Source organism: Neoarius graeffei, chromosome 9 (assembly GCF_027579695.1).
Source record: "Neoarius graeffei isolate fNeoGra1 chromosome 9, fNeoGra1.pri, whole genome shotgun sequence".
NCBI classification, from domain to species: Eukaryota; Metazoa; Chordata; class Actinopteri; order Siluriformes; family Ariidae; genus Neoarius; species Neoarius graeffei.
Genome location: NC_083577.1, coordinates 85,033,933 through 85,055,347, shown reverse-complemented (window position 1 = coordinate 85,055,347; position 21,415 = coordinate 85,033,933). Strand labels below are relative to the sequence as shown.

The following is a 21,415-nucleotide window of genomic DNA, read 5'->3' as shown; positions in this document are numbered from 1 at the left end:
TATCGATCACATATTACAATATCAGTAGACATTTTATATTTTGGTTCGAGGAATGACATGCGATCTTTGACGTGGATTGTCATGCGGTTACAATCTTGATTTCCTGTTGACGTTTATTGGTAAACGACAAAACTAGAAATTAATACAAACAACAACAACGAATGATGAACAAAATGTGATCTACGAAAATACTTAGAAAGCGGAACAGAAAGATTTTCTGACGCAGGTTAAACATTATCAGTTCATTTGTTTACAAACATTAGAATTACTTCCTCATTTACGTAAACACCGACACCCATATATTTATATAAAATCTATTTTGTACTAAATATAAGTCTATGGAAAACACATTTTAAATCAAAACTATGTTTTGTTAACTTAATACCATACTGTTTTTTTAAAAAAAATAAATAATCATCTGGGTGTCGATAACTGTGGACAAAGACACAGTTAAATAAAACCTTCTCCAACACCCGTGATTAATTCATAGTAATTAGTCATCCTGGTGTCCGGGGGGGGGGGGGGGGGGGGGGGGGGGGGCATAAAATAGCACTGATTCATCCTGAACCCTTATTGCCAGGGTCATAAATTTTCGCACCATGTGGCCCCTAGCGGTGTAAGAAAACATCAGCAAGCAGAAAAAAAAAAAAGCAAATAAACCCTGCAGTCTGAAACAGAAAGCGACAGGGAACGGATCTCACTGCTGTTAAGATGAAGGAAATATTCACCCTCGACCGACTTGACTCCGGTGTGTGCGCAAGCCGGAGTGTAATCCAAAAGCGTTTGTACATACGCAAGTTTCAAATCGCAAAAACATACAGCGAATGGTTTTGTGCTGAAATTAAAATAATCATTATTATTTTTTCATCGACTACGTTCAGACTGCACCCTGAAACGACCCATATCCGATTTTTTTGCCCATATGCGACCTGTATCCGATTTGTTATTGACAATCTGAACGACACAGATCCGATTTTTTTCACACGCGACCCAGGCCGCTTGGATATGTGGTCCTAATTCCGATGCATATCCGTTATTTTCACATGCGACTGCAGTCTGACCGGACAGGTCGCATTCATGCGACCTACACGTCATCAACAAGAGACAAACGTCGCTATTCCGCGTTGGCTAATCCCGCCTCTTTGGTGGAAAACAACAACATTTGTACAGTTTTCAGAATTTAAATAGACTTTTATAGAATTGATCAAGCTAATGGTGGATTTGGTAGGGACCTGGATGTTGATCTGTTAGCCTGATTAAATAAAACAGTTTCTATAACTGATTTATAACTTAAACCATCCTGTATTACGAGATTATAAGATTGTTCTGGAAATTTCCAGTAATTTGACACCTTCGGTCTCATTAGTCTGCTGCCCACATTAATCAGATTATTGTGTGAGTTCTGCCGCCGCCACAAAAACCACATCGCCAGGTCTCGCCTCATCTCCATGCTTTACTTGCAAACTTAAAGAGTGCGCTTTTTTTTTGTTTACGTATTACGTAGATGTGCTTATTACGTGTCAATTTGCGCATGCGGGACACTTTTGGGTCATTTTCCGTTCATATTGGAGATCGCATACAAGTCTCATATAATTGGTAATGTGAACGGCCTAACAAAAAAATCGGATTTCACAACAAATCGGATATGGGTCGTTTCAGGTTGCAGTCTGAACGTAGTGTAAGACACCAATCAGAGCGTGTCACATGACTGACATGCCTACAATTACAACAAGGTATGAAGAACGGCACGAGTTTGAACACTGAGCCTCATTTATCGGAGAGTTGTGCGGAAAGGTTTGTGTAAAAACCAAACCGAACCAACTAAAAACGCTTCTGCCGGATTTATAAAAGTTTCCGAAAGGCTGAATTTCTTCCTGCATGTGTTCATGACGATGATCACTGGTAAAGTGCAAAGCGTGTTCCTGGCACAGCTCATTTGCATTTGAGACGCCCACAAAACTCCATATAAGGCTAAACGGAAGAAGTGGAAGTTATTTTGACTCACTTCTCTGCCAATAATATTGAACAAATTATTCACCGAAGGCGAGGTGAATCAGTGAATAATAACGGAGACGAAGATGAAGTCGAGGTTGTTATTCACCAATATTCACTGAGCCCGAGGCAGATAACTGTTTTAGTATAAATACACAGGTGATTATTTAAAAAAATTGTATTAAAAATATTTCAAAACTTCAAAACCGGCACGTAAATGTAACAACAGTGTGGTGCAGACTTCAGTTACATAAAATACTTTGTTCTGAAATCGATAAAAAAATCAATCACAATTCCACTTTACCTTTGAATTGTTTTAGATCAAACTTCGCAGCATCTTGAGTGCTTTTTCCCCTCTCTCTTCCTCGCATTCTCAGGTCCTTCCCTATAGTCCCCGCTCCATGGCACACCACTTAACGAATACGCAGGGGCCGCCCTTCTTTATCCTGTCTAACATTCCTATCCGTTGTCTTCCTGGAGGCCTCCTCCTGTTTGTTCTCACTTCTACAACTACAGAGAGAAGATCCCCATGACACAGAGTATGGCTAACTGACGATGGATATAACGGACCTCCTCTCGCCGAAAGAAATGTTCATCACTTTCCTCCAACGCCACATTTCACAACTTTCTAGCCTACATACATCCTCCTTCCTTAAAGCTGTCCTGCCTTTCAGATTTTTCAACTGTAGGTCATAAAAAGAATTTTCCCCGACACCCAGTTACTTTTGTTTAGTGACCGAAAGCTACTGAATTTGAATCACAGACTTCCAATTTTATTAGTTTTTTTAAAACAGAACAATTAATGAATTTATCTCCACGTGGCCCTAAATTCTCTTATTTTTTCCTGCTTCACCATGACCCAATACAAGACACTACATCATGCATCAAATCACATGGTGGGCTTTCCCCGTTCGCGCAAAGCATTGTGGGATACAAATTTGAAACAGGAGAGAAAAATGGAGGACGTGTGTGGGTGTGCAAATGAAACGTGAAAGACCGACTACAGTAACGGAAAGAAAGCGAGAAGAAAAGACGTTATGTTATATACGAAGGAAAGGAAACGCAGGACCGAACTAATAAATATGGGCGCTCAGCGAGCACCTCGGTGTGATCAGCTGTTCGTTTAGCGACAGAATGATGGAACTGTCAGTGCACGCTCAAAGGGAAACCTGTAGATGGCAGTAATGCAACACTGTGGATGCCAGCTGCTGTAAAACCCAAAAGAAGAAGGTAAACCTGCGCATGCGCACACGGACTTCCTCTGTCTGCTTGACTGCGCCAAGCGAGCGATTTCATGCACATTATTTGCTTTAATCCCCTCAAATTAAATAACTTCCCAGCCACAGAATGGCCTGATATTTTGTCAGATATTACAGATATATCGCAATGACCACATTTCAGACGGAACTAAATTTCACTGATTTTATGAAATCGAACGGCCGTCTCGCTTTAAGGACGACAAGTCGGCTCCAGATGATCGTCTTGATCGTTCTATTCTTCAGATCAAGGCTGAAGGTTTTTGTCAACAGTTCTTTAACTCTTTCCTGACCAGGTCAGTGCGTTCAGGAATCCTCACGTATGGTGACGAATTGATCGGCCACCAGTTTGCAGAGTCGCTCGAGTTGATTATTGAAGAATAGTCTGAATTTCTCGACCAATCAGTGCGCACGATTTTCTATAATCACCTGTGTATTTATATTAAATCTTTAACGATAATGAAACAAGTGAGCGCGAAATCTTCCATCAGCTGAGGCACTTGCTTACAGCTTACAGTTACGCACAAACGGACTGGCACATCCTTCATTTACATACCGTCATGCCTTTTGTCATATTCAATGATTGTCATTCATTAATTAATGCCCAAAAAAAATCTATTAGATTTCCAGAAATATTCTCGACGGTATGATGACTGAGTTTTTAAATCAGGACGCCAATTCTCTTCTATAACTGAACCGCTGTGGAGAAGGGCGTCTGCTCAACGCTGTAAACGTAATCGAAAGATTGTTCCGGATACCAAAGTGCAGTAATCCATGCACTTCATTTCAAGTTGACGGAGATGTAGTTTACATGAGTCGGTCTTCTTATGCGGAGATTTACAGACCCACAGAAGCACGAGGAGGATATGAAGACAAAATTTCTTTTGTCTCGTGAGAATGATTTACCAAGAAATCGGTTTGTATCCAGGCTGATAAATGAGGCTCTCATCTCATCTCATTATCTCTAGCCACTTTATCCTGTTCTACAGGGTCGCAGGCAAGCTGGATCCTATCCCAGCTGACTACGGGCGAAAGGCGGGGTACACCCTGGACAAGTCGCCAGGTCATCACAGGGCTGACACATAGACACAGACAACCATTCACACTCACATTCACACCTACGGTCAATTTAGAGCCACCAGTTAACCTAACCTGCATGTCTTTGGACTGAAACCGGAGCACCCGGAGGAAACCCACGCGGACACGGGGAGAACATGCAAACTCCACACAGAAAGGCCTTCGCCGGCCACGGGGCTCGAACCCGGATCTTCTTGCTGTGAGGTGGCAGCGCTGACCACTACACCACCGTGCCGCCTAAATGAGGCTCGGTCTTACTAAAATAATTATATTTATATATCTTGCAACCAATATAAGGAAGAAAAAAAAAAACGTGTCATGTGTGTAATAGGTGTCTGATGGCGTGTAAATGAAAAAATAATCAATTTGGTTTCGGAAAATGAAAGCAAGAGAAAGAAAGGAGGAAAAAAAAACATAACAGTGGCAACCTGGAGCAGAAAAGGTTGAGTGAAGAAAACCTTGTGGCTGAAGAGAGGGATGTGTCGGTGTTTCAGTGTAACGGCTCTGAAGCTGGATCTGTGGCACAGGGTTTGATATGAACAGTACTGAAGTGAGGGTGAGTGGACTGGAGCGCAAACCAGAAGCGTTTTGGCTTTAGTTGACAGACTGAATCAGAGGGGAGAAAAAACTCAGTGAGTTTGAAGCAGGAGAGAGACACTGTGTGTGTGTGTGTGTGTGTGTGTGCGCGCGCGCTATCCCAGCAGTACTCTCTGCAGCCGATCGGCCGGGACGGTCTGGTCGTCGTCCGAGTCTGCGTCGCTCTGAGGGTTGGAGCTGCAGGGAGAGGTGCACTCCGGGGAGCACAGGTAGTGCATGAGGGGCAGCCGGTACTTCCCACAAAAATCCACAAACTTGATGTGGCGCACGCACGAGTCGAAGTACACACCTGCAGAGGAAGCGACACAAACGCACTTTTATTCATCTTCGAGAGAAATCTCCTCACAGGTACGGAATCAATTTTGTGCCAAAATGTTCATACAATACTTTTGAAATATCAAACAAAAACGACAAATCAAAATACAAAAAAACAAAAAAAAAGTCAATTTTTTAGACTGGCAAACAAATTATTTGTGTAATCGTGCAAAATATCAGTCTATTACTCTTCAGAAACCTTTTATTTTTGTTCCGCGTCTTTCTCGGTTTTGTTTGCCGTAATTTATTTTGGTTGCGATTCCAGCTTTCTCGTTTGCGCTCCCTGAATTTTTGCTTGCAGTTTTGGCACAAACTTCCCGTGTGGGTGGGCTGTCCAGGAATGCATTCCCATTGGCTAACTTGTGTTTGACTGACAGCTACGCTCAGCCATTTCCTACTTGGATTCTGGCGGACTGTTTGACGAGTGACCGATCCATTGACGGTAAACAAGGATGGAGTGGACTTCAGTGGCGACTATGATATTGAATTTACACTTTGTTGAATTAATGGATCAGTGGATCGGTCACTCGTCAAACAGTCCGCCAGAATCCGAGTAGGGAATGGCTGAGCGTAGCTGTCAGTCAAACACAAGTTAGCCAATGGGAATGCATTCCTGGACAGCCCGCCCACATGGGAAGTTTGTGCCAAAACCGCAAGCAAAAAGTCAGGGAGCGCAAACGAGAAAGCTGGAATCGCAACCAAAATAAATTACGGCAAACAAAACTGAGAAAGACGCGGAACAAAAATAAAAGGTTTCTGAAGAGTAATAGACTGATATTTTGCACGATTACATGAATAATTTGTTTGCCAGTCTAAAAAAAATTGACTTTTTTTTTTGTATTTTGATTTGTCGTTTTTGTTTGATATTTCAAAAGTATTGTATGAACATTTTGGCACAAAATTGATTCCATACACAGGGAGTTGATCTTCATTCGAACGGAGCACAAAGCCGCTATTGATTTTAAACAAACACACGTTTTTATACACTACTGAGGACCAAATGTCCCCACAAGGAGAGCAAAATCTGACAATTTCGACTTTGTGGGGACATTCGGATGGTCCCCACAAGGAAATTACTGTTGTGGGTTTTTTTTCTTCTTTTTTTTTCCCCCTTAAACAAAAATTGAAAATAAATAAATAAATTATATATAAAATAAATGAATGAGCCGAAACGTTTCCTTTTCATTCAGGAGGTTAACGTTAGGGTTAGGTTTCGGCGCGGGCACAGCATTAATTAACTGCAATAATAATTATAAGAAAAACAAAAAGCTGACACCCTTCTGGGACACTTGCTTGCAGTAAACCACGGGGAAATAAATAAATAAATATTAAAAAGGTGCTCATCTGACTCTCTGTTCCAGAACACACACCGGATTTAAAAGAAGGAGAATCACAGACAGTTTCCAGACAAACTCCAGACCTGCTCCAGCACTTTACTCAGACAGCTGTACTGATTCATTCTCCGTCTGTGTTTCCATGGAAACTGTGTGCTTACTGTTTTTTGCCGTTCGTACGCCGGGTACTGTTCCTCATCTCCTGTCTCAGTGTCTCACCTCCACACTTGGGGTTGGGACACTTGCTGGCCAGGTCCAGGTACGTGACGAGGTCCGCGGGCAGGTCCTGCTCCGAGTAGCACAGGTTACGTGTTTTAACGGCGCGACCTGCCAGCTCCAGCAGCGACGGGGGGTCGTAGGTCATGTCCTTAATGAAGCGCACGACCAGCGGGTTGCCACGGAGACTGAGCTCCTGGAGCTGCACGAGGCTGAGGATTTCACGCGGCAAATAGGTCAGGAGGTTATTATGGAGACTGAGAGATCGCAGGGAGTGCAGCCTGGGGGAGGGGGAGAGGGTCTTATTGGAAATCTTTACAAACATCATCACGACTATAACAATTCAATACTAAATGGGTTCGTTAATAACAGTACTGTACGTGCATAATGTCGGGCCGACAGAAGATTGTGTGAGAGAGAAAGAAAGACAGAGTGAGAGAGGACAGAAGACTGTATGAGATTGTGAGAGAGAGAGAGAGAGAGAGAGAGAGAGAGAGACTTTATTTATAATGAGGGTAACACTAAATAGCAATGCTAATAAACTTGTGGCCCTCCCTAAAATAAATGTACCTGTATACAATATAAAAACTATTTACAACCCCGATTCCAAAAAAGTTGGGACAAAGTACAAATTGTAAATAAAAACGGAATGCAATGATGTGGAAGTTTCAAAATTCCATATTTTATTCAGAATAGAACATAGATGACATATCAAATGTTTAAACTGAGAAAATGTATCATTTAAAGAGAAAAATTAGGTGATTTTAAATTTCATGACGACAACACATCTCAAAAAAGTTGGGACAAGGCCATGTTTCCCACTGTGAGACATCCCCTTTTCTCTTTACAACAGTCTGTAAACGTCTGGGGACTGAGGAGACAAGTTGCTCAAGTTTAGGGATAGGAATGTTAACCCATTCTTGTCTAATGTAGGATTCTAGTTGCTCAACTGTCTTAGGTCTTTTTTGTCGTATCTTCCGTTTTATGATGCGCCAAATGTTTTCTATGGGTGAAAGATCTGGACTGCAGGCTGGCCAGTTCAGTACCCGGACCCTTCTTCTACGCAGCCATGATGCTGTAATTGATGCAGTATGTGGTTTGGCATTGTCATGTTGGAAAATGCAAGGTCTTCCCTGAAAGAGACGTCGTCTGGATGGGAGCATATGTTGCTCTAGAACCTGGATATACCTTTCAGCATTGATGGTGTCTTTCCAGATGTGTAAGCTGCCCATGCCACACGCACTAATGCAACCCCATACCATCAGAGATGCAGGCTTCTGAACCGAGCACTGATAACAACTTGGGTCGTCCTTCTCCTCTTTAGTCCGAATGACACGGCGTCCCTGATTTCCATAAAGAACTTCACATTTTGATTCGTCTGACCACAGAACAGTTTTCCACTTTGCCACAGTCCATTTTAAATGAGCCTTGGCCCAGAGAAGACGTCTGCGCTTCTGGATCATGTTTAGATACGGCTTCTTCTTTGAACTATAGAGTTTTAGCTGGCAACGGCGGATGGCACGGTGAATTGTGTTCACAGATAATGTTCTCTGGAAATATTCCTGAGCCCATTTTGTGATTTCCAATACAGAAGCATGCCTGTATGTGATGCAGTGCCGTCTAAGGGCCCGAAGATCACGGGCACCCAGTACGGTTTTCCAGCCTTGACCCTTACGCACAGAGATTCTTCCAGATTCTCTGAATCTTTTGATGATATTATGCACTGTAGATGATGATATGTTCAAACTCTTTGCAATTTTACACTGTCGAACTCCTTTCTGATATTGCTCCACTATTTGTCGGCGCAGAATTAGAGGGATTGGTGATCCTCTTCCCATCTTTACTTCTGAGAGCCGCTGCCACTCCAAGATGCTCTTTTTATACCCAGTCATGTTAATGACCTATTGCCAGTTGACCTAATGAGTTGCAATTTGGTCCTCCAGCTGTTCCTTTTTTGTACCTTTAACTTTTCCAGCCTCTTATTGCCCCGTCCCAACTTTTTTGAGATGTGTTTCTGTCATGAAATTTCAAATGAGCCAATATTTAGCATGAAATTTCAAAATGTCTCACTTTCGACATTTGATATGTTGTCTATGTTCTATTGTGAATACAATATCAGTTTTTGAGATTTGTAAATGATTGCATTCCGTTTTTATTTACAATTTGTACTTTGTCCCAACTTTTTTGGAATCAGGGTTGTACACTAAATTACAATAAAAACAATACAATAATCATATTAATAGATATAAATAAGAAACAAATTATAAAATTATATTACAAAATGATATAAAAGACGCTGCTCAGAAAACGCCCGCTCTCTGAGAGATTCCTTAAAGGGCATAAGCTGTTCAATTCGCCTTGTAGAGAGAGGGAGAGTATTCCAAAGGCGGGTAGCAGAAACAGAAAAAGTGCGCCCGCCTTCTGTCTCCCTTCTGTATTTTGGGCAGCGTAGATTAAGATCAGCATGGCGCGTGCGTCTTTTGTTGGCGTAGCTATTTAGAACAAGTTGCTCTCTTAAAAAGGTAGGAACGTTACCATAAATCCGCTTATGAACGAGAGCGCATTTGTTTATCTTAAACTGTTCGTGTACTGGAATCCATCCAAGTCTATTAAACAGTTCCACAGATGATGCTCGCGGTTCTGCGAAAAGAATAACTCTGGCAGCGCGCTTCTGTAATTTAAGAATCCGATTTAGACATTCTTTATCGCACTCAGACCATACTGCACTACCATAATTAATGATTGGTTGAATTAAGGCATTATAGTATTGTTTACGTTGTGCTAATGGCAAAAACGATCTTATTTTCCTTAGAATTGCAATACGGGAGGCCACTCTTTTACATTTTCTATATGTTCGTGAAACGAAAGTTCACTATCTATATCAAGTCCAAGTAATGTTGCACTTGAGACATTATCTAGTGCTGTGGCACTATTGCCCGCCTTAAAGGAACAGTCCACCGTACTTCCATAATGAAATATGCTCTTATCTGAATTGAGACGAGCTGCTCCGTACCTCTCCGAGCTTTGCGCGACCTCCCAGTCAGTCAGACGCAGTCAGACGCGCTGTCACTCCTGTTAGCAATGTAGCTAGGCTCAGTATGGCCAATGGTATTTTTTGGGGCTGTAGTTAGATGCGACCAAACCCTTCCGCGTTTTTCCTGTTTACATAGGTTTATATGAGCAGTGATATGAAACAAGTTCAGTTACACAAATTGAAACGTAGCGATTTTCTATGCTATGGAAAGTCCGCACTATAATGACAGGCGTACTAACACCTTCTGCACGCTTCGGCAGCGCATTGATATCTGAGCTCCGTGTTAGTACGCCTGTCATTATACAGGGTCTCTGCACATTTCTGACCAGCAAAAATAATACTTTTTAAGACCATTTTAAGACCACTGAGTATAAAAAGTAAGACCACTACCGCGGAACAAATACGTACAGTAAAAAAAAAAAAAACAGAGCACACTCTAGGTTAAGTTCAAAGCATTTTTTTTAAAATAAAAAATGTGCATCTTCAGTTTACAAAACAGAACATTAGCTGCCTTCTCGATATTTTAATAGTAGGGTACTGCTGTAAACATAAACAGTGAGGAAACAAATTGATCTTCAGTTAACAAAACAGAACATTAACTGCTTTCTTGATATTTTAATAGTAGGGTACTGCCATGAACAAACAGTGAGGAAACAAGGAAGTTTGACTACTGATTGAACTGCCTCTGGGGACTGTTGTTGCCCGACTAGCAGCATAGCGCATGTGCTTTTCCCCTTTCGAGTGAGCGTCAAGGGCTTTACAGCCCATTGTTGTTAACTTGATGTCTTTCCGACATACCTTACATCTCGCTTCATATTCTGAAGTTGCTGTTGTTAGCCAACTTTTGTATTTTGGCTCCTCAAGCCACTTGTTACTAAACTTACACTTCCCCATCTGCGTTCATGTTCAAGTTCAACCACTTCTTCCTCGTCTGCTCTACTCTCAATGGTTCTACTACATGGATAAAAGAACACACTGCCCCCAGTGGCATGGTTCCTGCGCTATTAGAACTAGTGCTAGACACACAACGGCTCTTGTGCTACTTGTTCAGCATCTTGATAAACGACGCTGGTTGAATAAATAACGTTAGCGCGGAAAAAAAATCCAGACATATGTTTTTTTTTTCATTTACTGTAAGCTACCCGGATGAAATTTAATACCTCCCATGTGAAATTTAATACCATAGCTCAAAAAATAGCGAAATATAATGCTTTTTAAGACCTTAAAAAACACATATTAAAAATAAGACTTTTTAAGACTTTTTAAGGATCCGTGGAGACCCTGATTATAGTGCGCACTTTCCATAGCATAGAAAATCGCTACGTTTCAATTTGTGTAACTGAACTTGTTTCATGTCACTGGTCATATAAACCTATGTAAACAGGAAAAACGCGGAAGAGTTTGGTCGCATCTAACTACAGCCCCAAAAAATACCATTGGCCATGCTGAGCCTAGCTACATTGCTAACAGGAGTGACAGCGCGTCTGACTGCGTCTGACTGACTGGGAGGTCGCGCAAAGCTCGGAGAGGTACGGAGCAGCTCGTCTCAATTCAGGCAAGAGCATATTTCATTATGGAAGTACGGTGGACTGTTCCTTTAACGCACAGTTAAGAGAAAGAAAGAAAGCGAGAAAGAAAGAGTGAGAGAGAGACAGAGAGAGAGACAGAAACAGACAAGAGTCTGGGAGACAGCAGGAGAGATATTGGGAGAAACAGAACAAGTCAAACACTGAGCGATGGATGGATGGATGGATGGATGGATGGATGGATGGAGTGAGAAAGAAGCTGAAATAGACAGAAAAAGAGATACAGAATGAGAGAGGGGGGACAGCGAGAGCCAGAAAGAGAGACAGAGAGCGAGAGAGAACGAATGTGTTGGAAACAAAATGAGTGATGAGGATGAATGACAGCAAGAAAAACAAACATGAGAACAGAAAACCACGTTAACTGTGTGTGTGTGTGTACCTGGTAAACTGCGGTGGGATGCTCTGGATGCGGTTATCACACAGGGCCAGGTAGCTGAGCACAGGCAGGTTGGCCAACTCCACTGGGATTGACGAGATCATATTTCCACCCAAATACAGCAGCTCCAAACTGCAGGAGAGGAAAACACACACACACACACACACACACACACACACACAATATCAGCGACACGATCAGAACTGTAAACTGTTATAAGTGACTCTGGTGTGTCTTTCAGCTTTGGAGAAGATGCACACTGCTGGAGTCAAATACCCCCCCCCCTTTTTTTTAAACTTTATATTTATTTGCAATAAACAATTTGTCAACATAATCTCCATTTCGAGTGTCTGGATTCCCCTAGGGGGAAAAAAAAAAAAAAGAGATCTGGATAAATCGCATCAAGGATTATTTTACAAATCCATCACCGAACGCGGTGCTTCAAGAACCCAGTCCCGAGCTGGAGTCTCGAGTTCTGGGCTGTGATGAGGGAAGTGGAGAAGCTGTAAAAGCTCGGACTATTCCTCAGGGACGCTGCTATTGGACTCGTGTGTTTAACTGAGCAGACCTCAGGAGGTCGAAACTTCAGACCAGCATCGTATCACTGCCACGTCCGACACATCTCTCACACACACACCCCATCCTCTCCTGCTTTCTCTACTCTCTCTGAACACAGCCATTCATTTCTACATCAGTGACCCGTTCTCCTGCACAGGCCAATGAGCCGAGTCTCCACAATCACTGCCCCTCCCCCCACAGCAAAAGAAACAGGGCGGGTCCCTCTAATGGACTGACCCACTGTGTAACGGCGCCCAAAGGGACGTGCATGTGTGCGCGCTGACCCAAACTTCATTCTGCCACTGCAGAGCCTGAGTAAAGCCTACAAGTGTGGGGTGAGACAGCTGTCTCACACTCCTACAGAACACCAGCTTCCAAAACGTCACCTGACTCTAAAAACTTTCAATTACTAACAGCATACAGAACCAAGATTCATGCAAAATCACACATACAATACAAGATACAGCCACCAGAGGGCGCACAATGTGAAGCAAAAGTAAACACACCCCTACACACACCTCATTCATGGAAAGAAAAAAAAAATTAAAGCTGTCCTGCCTTTCAGATTTTTCAAGTGTAGGTCATGAAAAGAATTTTCCCGACACCCAATTATTTTTGTTTAGTGACCAAAAGCTACTGAATTCGAATCACAGACTTCTAATTTTATTAGTTTGTTTAAAATAGAACAATTAATGAATTTATCTCCACGTGGTCCTAAATTCTTTGCTATTTTTTCCTGCTTCACCATGACCCAATACAAGACACTATGTCATGCATCACATGGTGGGCTTTCCCCGTTCGCGCAAGGCATTGTGGGATACAAATTTGAAACAGGAGAGAAAAATGGAGGACGTGAGTGTGCGAATGAAACGTGAAAGACCGACTACAGTAACGGAAAGAAAGCGAGAAGAAAAGACGTTATGTTATATACGAAGGAATATAACATAACCCAACTCCACGTGCTGTCCCTCTGATGTGCTCGTTCCTTATCCTGTCCAACCTCCCATCGCAAACCTTAACATCCTCAACTCCGCCACCTCCAATTTTGCCTCCTGTCTCTTCGTTAAGGGTACGGTCTCCAATCCATACATCACAGCTGGTCTTACTACTGTCTTATACATCTTACCTTTCACTTTTGCTGGGACTTTCCGATCACAAATGACTCCTGAAATCCTTCTCCAACTGCTCCACCCTGCCTCCACTCTCCTTCTCACCTCACTATCAGAGCCCCCATTTTCCTGCACAGTTGACCCCAGGTACTTGAATTCATCAACTTTCTTTACGTCTGCTCCTTGCATCTTCACTGCACTCTCATCCCCATTCTCACTGATGCACATGTATTCTGTTTTGCTCACCTTCATTCCTCTTCATTCCAATGCATACCTCCATCTCTCCAAACCCAACTCAACCTCCTTTCTACTTTCACCACATATCACAATATCATCCGCAAACATCATGTTCCATGGTGACTCTTGCCTCACTTCGTCCGTCAAGCTATCCATCACTCTGGCAAACAAGAAAGGACTCAAAGCAGATCCTTGATGGAGTCCCACCTTCACCTTGAACCATTCAGTCGTTCCAACTGCACACCTCACTGCTGTTTCACTGTTCTCATACATGTCTTGCACCGCTCTAATATACTTCTCATTCACTCCACTCTTTCTCATACAATACCATAACTCGTCTCTCGGCACTCTATCGTATGCCTTCTCCAGGTCTACAGACACACAATGTAGCTTTCTCTAGCCTTCCCTGTACTTCTCCATTAACGTTCTTAAAGCAAAAATTGCATCCGACGTGCTCTTCCTTGGCATAAACCCGTACTGCTGTTCACAGATTGCTACCTCTCTTCTCAATCTCGCCTCCAATACCCTTTCCCATAACCTCATGGTGTGGCTTATCAGTTTTATCCCACTGTAATTACTGCAGCTCTGTACATCTCCCTTATTCTTGTATATTGGGACTAGCACACTAGTTGGCATTTTCTCAACCTCGTTAGGAACTCCACAGCCGTCTCACCCAAACATCTCCAAGCCTCAATCGGGATGCCATCTGGTCCGACTGCTTTCCCAGTCTTCATTCTTTTCATGGCTGCCCTCACCTCATCCTTACTAACCAACTCTGCTTCCTGATTTGCTGTCTCCAACGAATCTGACCTTTTCTCTCTTGGATTCTCCTCATTTAATAAATCCTCAAAGTACTCTTTCCACCTTCTTAATACACTCTGTCAGCATACTTCCATTTCCATCTTTCATCACTCCTACCTGCTGTACATCCCTCGCTTCCCTGTTTCTCTGCCTCACTAGTCTGTACAGGTCTCCCTCACCTTTGGTCTCCAGTCTTTCGTACAACTCCTGGTATGCATCTGCTTTTGTCTTCGCTACCGCTCTTTTTGCCTTCTGCCTCGTCTCTCTGTATAACCGCCTGCTTTCCTCGTCCCAATTCTTCTTTGCTAGCCTCTTCTCTTTTATAATTTCCTGCACTTCTTTGTTCCACCACCACGTCCTCCTTGTCTTCCTTCCTGATGACCACCCGAGCACCTTCCTTGCTGCCTCTCTTACTCATCACATGTACACTTGTGAAATTCCTCCTCCGCATTTAACCCATCTGATGCAGTGAACACACACGTGAGCAATGAGCAGCCGTGCTACAGCACCCGGGAGCAGTTGATGGTTAGGTGTCTTGCTCAAGGGGCAGCCATGGCCGGAGGTGCCCATGTTATCCTAACTGCATGTCTTTGGACTGTGGGGGAACCCGGAGCACCCAGAGGAAACCCACCCAGACACGGGGAGAACATGCAAACTCCACACAGAAAGGCCCCCGTCGGCCGCTGAGCTCGAACCCAGAACCTTCTTGCTGGGAGGCGACAGTGCTAACCACTACACCAACATGCCGCCCTATAACAAAGAGCTTGTTAGTAGCTTTCGAACAACACCAGAGAAAACGGGCATTTTAGCCATCTTGGAGCTCCATTTCCCGCTTTTTGGAGCCCTCTCTTCTGCTTACAACATATTTACTACATCTTGTGTGTGAGTAAAGCTGACTCTCAAAACAGCTGGGCCTGTCACAAATATTAATAGTCACCTCTCTGTCGAGAATCAAACTAACTTCATCCACATCGTCAGAAACCTGCACTCAGCAATTCCTACTCCATCAATCAGGAAAATAGATTACAGACGTCCCGATATGCTGTTGAGAAACATCTGATGATAAAAGTAAAGCGTCTCCTGAATCAGTGTTGGGCTATAAAGTTTAGAGATTTGGAAGCCAGCCAGAGCTGGTGTGTGTGTGTGTGTGTGTGTGTGTGTGTGTGTGTGTGAGAAAGACACTGAGACATTACGATAAGGTTTATTGGAGGAATCTATAATGTTCACGTGCTGGCCACATGGATGGAAAATGATTTGTCATGCATCACTCTCTGACACACACACACACACACACCCACACCACTGTCTCAGACACTATCTAAGATATTCCTTTATTGATGCCCATGAAGGGAAATCCAGGTGCTGCAGCAGCTCAAGCACAGAGTAAAGTATGGATAAATATAGACCAAGTTTAATTATAATTAACAGTTATTCCATGAAATCGAGTCGTACATGAGCTGATAGTCGACGAGGCGCGTAGCACCGAGTTGTCTATTATCCATGTACAACGAGATTGAGTGGAATAACTGCTTTATTCTATCCACATTCACTGGATTTTGAGAAACTGAGCATTTTTTATTTTTTGCAAATTCAATAAATAAAAACTTTATACAAAACGTCCAACAAAGTCATTTCCGCTTAGAATGTAAACAAACCGGCGAAATGACAGGAGCAATTTGTGAAAAATGTGATAATATCCATCCATCCATCATCTGTAGCCGCTTTATCCTGTTCTACAGGGTCGCAGGCGAGCTGGAGCCTATCCCAGCTGACTACGGGCGAAAGGCGGGGTACACCCTGGACAAGTCGCCAGGTCATCACAGGGCTGACACATAGACACAGACAACCATTCACACTCACATTCACACCTACGCTCAATTTAGAGTCACCAGTTAACCTAACCTGCATGTCTTTGGACTGTGGGGGAAACCGGAGCACCCGGAGGAAACCCACGCGGACACGGGGAGAACATGCAAACTCCGCACAGAAAGGCCCTCGCCGGCCACGGGGCTTGAACCCGGACCTTCTTGCTGTGAGGTGACAGCACTAACCACTACACCACCGTGCCGCCCTTGATAATAATAATAATAATAATAATAATAATAATAATCTAGACTGCATTTCCGCAGAGAAAATGCAAAGTGTGCTTGCTGAGCTGTAGCAGAACAGCTAGCATGCCGACCGCTAGCATGCCAACCGCCAACACTCCATTCATTTGAATGGGGCCAAAAATCAATGGAAGCCTATGGAGGGAAAAAGGGATGTGTGAAAACCAAGAAAAAGATGAGTGCAGGTCTCAGATGAGGGGATGGATATGTGTGGGGACTTGCCCTGAGGCATCATATGAAGTCTCTTGAAGTTTGGTCACTCAGTTAAAAAATTTGACGGAGAGTGAAAGCTTTTTTCCCCGAAACGCCATTCATTTTCAATAGGGCCAATAATAATAATAATAATAATTTAAAAAAAAGTGTGCTTTTGCAAGTACACTAATAATAATTACTGAGAAAAGATACGTTCTTACCATCAAATACTTTTGTTGCTTTTTTTTTAGGGTCTTGTTTTCAAGTAGAGTTTGTATTTTGTCTTCAGTTGGCTCAGCAACACGCTCCGCCATTTTGTTCTTCTCTATTCACGGTATATGAGCTGATATCCTAGTAGTAGAGTAGCCAGAGTGCATGACTGCTCATATCCAGTGAATGTGGATCGAATAAATTGTATATGATTTTTCTTACAGTCTACACTATTGTCAGAGCTGCTGTTATAGAAAATTAATCACTGCTTTCTGACCAATCAGATTTGAGAATTCATGAGCACTGTGGTATAATAACAAAATAAAGGATCTCCGAGGATACAGGAAATATTTTCATTGTAGATGCGTCATTCAGCTGTGTGTGTGTGTGTGTGTGTGTGCGCGCTCCTGATTCTCCATGGCTGTAAGGAAAGCTCTCGTCGTGCCAAGCCTTTTTATTTCAGCGCTGCAGGAGACAGAGGAAGCAGCAGCAGAATACCAAGTAGTGCGCACACACACACACACACACACACACACACAATGACTAAGATTAACTCAGTGTGTAATGATTTGCACGTATTTTCTTCATCTCACACATTCACGGCATGACTTTGCTTCATCTTTATCACGTGACCCGTTTTTGCACGTTCCGGGGCACACTGTACAGCTTGGGCTTCTCAACAACCCACACACACATACTCTTTAAATATGCCCACTTTACAAATGTGTATATTTTAGATTCTTCTTATTTTTATTCTATTTATATAACTACTTTTGTCTTTTTTTTAATTCTTCTATCCTAACTGTTCAAGAGTCATTCTATAATTAGGGGTACATCTCAAGTCCGGGTGGCACGGTGGTGTAGTGGTTAGCGCTGTTGCCTCACAGCAAGAAGGTCCGGGTTTGAGCCCCGTGGCCGGCGAGGGCCTTTCTGTGCGGAGTTTGCATGTTCTCCCCGTGTCCGCGTGGGTTTCCTCCGGGTGCTCTGGTTTCCCCCACAGTCCAAAGACATGCAGGTTAGGTTAACTGGTGACTCTAAATTGAGCGTAGGTGTGAATGTGAGTGTGAATGGTTGTCTGTGTCTATGTGTCAGCCCTGTGATGACCTGGCGACTTGTCCAGGGTGTACCCCGCCTTTCGCCCGTAGTCAGCTGGGATAGGCTCCAGCTCGCCTGCGACCCTGTAGAACAGGATAAAGCGGCTACAGATAATGAGATGAGATCTCAAGTCCATGTGCTGTATTTGTCAATTTCACTAACTATTAACTTCAGCCAATGATCTTTTGTACATTAGCACACATTTCTCTTTTATATAATACAAAAAGTCAACAAATTACATCATTTTACTCTGAAAAAATGCATATATAATACTGGAATTTGGTGTTTTTATGCTGTCCGATTTTCCAAATGTCAGGTTTGGTCTTCATATTTACATTTTAAAAAAAGGTTTTTGTTTAAAATTTTTACAAATATTTATTCATGGTAATTATTATAATATGACAAAAGTGTTTAAAAGCCTAAAATGCTTTATATTATAAATTAAATGAAGAATTTTGTGTGCGTCCGAGAAACTTATGTCAACTGTGTTACCCACTGAACCCCCCCCCCATAAATCAGCGTGGTAAGTTTTGAGTTCACCTCTTCAATATTTTCATCAATACTGTTGTATAGTCCTAGAGAGGGTTAATTGTCTGTCAACTGTGTTGTCAACATATTCATATAAACCTGATTTAGAAATTGTATTTACAAAGTATACAGCTAAAGACAATAAAAATATGAATTGATTAAGGTCTTGTAGTGAAAGCTCTGAGGTCTGCAGTTAGCACAACACTCTAAAAATGGCCGAAATGTCAACTGTGTTACCGTCAACTGTGTTACCCATCAGCTATGACACAGTTGAGGAGGCGTATGTTTTTTCACTTAATCTTCATATTGACAGACAAACAAACGATTTAATATGTTCAATTTGTTAAATAAGCTACGTTTCTCTGAAATTGTGTCTAAATGTTGTTTTAACAGTTCACCTGAATTCATCAGCTTATTTGTAGTTAAATTTAAAACAATAAAAAGCTCTTTTTATCCTAAAAAGTGTCCTCTTGTTCTTCTGCCCTGTCAACTGTGTTACTCCCATCAATTGTGTTACATTGCCTGTCAACTGTGTTGCAAGTGTTTTTTGTGCTATTATTTTGTGTTTTTTGTGCTCTTATGTGTTTGATGAACTGTAAAATAAAAGATTGGGGATTATCTCTGGATAGGGAAGTCTTGTATAAGGAGGGAGAACAATTCTAAATTCGACGTAACAAGGATTTATGTTGAAAAAAGTGTCATTCTGCATCACAGTGAACCATAAAATCCTATTTATGAAGCTCAAAATTCATATTTTCCATAACAGTTGTACAGATTAATTAAAAACATCTTGTTAATGGACTTAAGCACTTTCAAACAAATGTGTTTTCAAATGTCTAGTATTTTTATATATGTTTAAGATGACATAACATTTGTCCGTAACACGGTTGACAAAATAAACAATCAAATGTTCATTTTCATTAAAATATTTTAAAAGTAATTTAAGATTAAGCTTGGCAATTAATTTGTTTAGGAACTTGAGGGTATATACCATGGAAACATAGGTTATTTATTGAAAAAGAATACTGATATTTTGAGATTTTGCTTTACATGAAATGTACCCCTAATTATAGAATGACTCTCAAGCACCAATCACCAAAGTAAACTCCTTGTACGGTATGTGAGAATGGACTCCGCAATAAACTCGATTCTGACTCCGATTCTGATTCCTTCTCATACCAGCGTCAGCCTTCATGGCCTGCTCTGCTTTAGCTCCTGGGTTTTCCTTTATACATCTATCTGCTGGGTCAGTAGATGCTCCAGTTTGTTTGGAGATGGTCTTATAACCCTTCAGTGATTGATGAGCAGCAACTATTGTTTCTCGGAGATCATGGCTGAAGTTCTCTTCTGGGCATGATGTCGATACAGACCCGAGTAAACTTCCAAAAGTTCTGCTTTTATAGAATTCATCACCCTCTGTGATGATTACGCTCTTAAATTATTGTTCAAGTACGAAGTGTGTATTTGTTTTTTTCCCCCCGTTTGGTTTCTGAGGCCCACTTTACATGGGGACGGTCTGAAACAAAAACGCAAAAGTCCGTTTTCGTTCTCACTTTTTTCCGCGTCTACACAACCGTTTTCAAGGAGGAAATCTGCGTCTATACGGTGACGCATAAATGTGTGGAATTCAATTGGATGTGCATGCCAGGCGGCTAGGTGGTGCTGTGAAAGACCTCCGCTATGTCTGCACGCATGCGCAACGTCTTCCGTCTTGTCTGATCTGCGCCGCGAAAACTTTGACTACTCTGGCTATGGTAAGTAAGAAAGTAAGTAAAAAAGTAAGAGCATACTATACCCGCCTCTGTTCATTAACGGTATATGTGCAGATTCGGTATAGATGTTCGAAGGACTCCTGGACGTTTATTAAAGCTGCCAGAGCAGCTTGAAGGTCCGTTGGATCGATGTAATCAGACATGCTCTTACTTTTTTACTTACTTTCTTACTTCCCGGGCTGGCATGTACAGTATATGACATATGTATGACGTAAACGCGTACCCGACGTGAGCAGATCCGAGCAGAGTTTCGCGTATTGGGTAGTTTAGACGGATATGCAACGGGGGCTGTTTTTAACTTATCCACTCTGGAAGGCGTTTTCAATTTTTTCCGTTTTTCAGCCTCGGAAACGCCGTCCCCGTGTAGACGAAAGGCACTTCCGATAAAATATTTAGTCGTTTTCACCCGACAGCGTCCTCGTGTAAACGGGCCCTGAATGCTGACTTACTTTTTTGGGGAAAGAAAATGACTACATATCTGTTGTGCTTTGTTTGCAGTCACCAGAGCTTATTGTTTATAGAAGTTGGTAAGGACCACACAAATGTTCTTTAGGTTCTGGTACATTAAAAACAGAATTAAAGGGGCGTGTACTTTCTTTTCCCATGAGTCAGTCAATCTCAGGAGGGGATGTGTTTGAGTACGAGTATAATGTACATTATATAATGAGATTCAGAGCTGGTGAGGTTGTCTATGTCAGGAAGGATGTGTTTGAGTGTAATGTACTAGTGCATCTCAAAAAATTAGAATATTGTGAAAAAGTTCAATATTTTCCATCAGTTATTTAAGAAAGTGAAAATGTTATACATTATAGACTCATTACACAAACAAATGTTTCAAGCATTTTTCTATTTTAATCAGTATGGCATACAGTACAAAAACAAAAAAACATCTCAAAATATTAGAATATTTCATTTCGAGTTTGAGTAAAACAGTATGAACACAGTGTATCTCTCGGTCTAGTTCAGTACACACAACCACAATCATGGGGAAGACTGCTGACTTGACTGTTGTCCAGAAGATG

The 21,415-nt window shown here is 42.1% G+C and overlaps 1 protein-coding gene across 2 annotated transcripts in view; it reads right to left on the bottom strand.

Moving 5' to 3' along the window:
* Positions 1 to 536: 536 nt before the first annotated feature.
* Positions 537 to 21,415, bottom strand: part of lrrc58b (leucine rich repeat containing 58b) — a 53,007-nt gene continuing 32,128 nt past the window's right edge. The window contains exons 2-4 of one of the 2 annotated variants that reach the window (XM_060930411.1): positions 11,787 to 11,915; positions 6,791 to 6,999; positions 537 to 5,211 (exon numbers count right to left, since the gene is read on the bottom strand). In XM_060930411.1, coding sequence (XP_060786394.1) covers positions 5,018 to 5,211; positions 6,791 to 6,999; positions 11,787 to 11,915 — 532 coding nt within the window. In that variant the 3' untranslated portion in view covers positions 537 to 5,017. Of the gene's footprint in view, positions 5,212 to 6,790; positions 7,069 to 11,786; positions 11,916 to 21,415 lie in introns of both variants that reach the window. The other variant, XM_060930409.1, reaches the window with a different exon arrangement.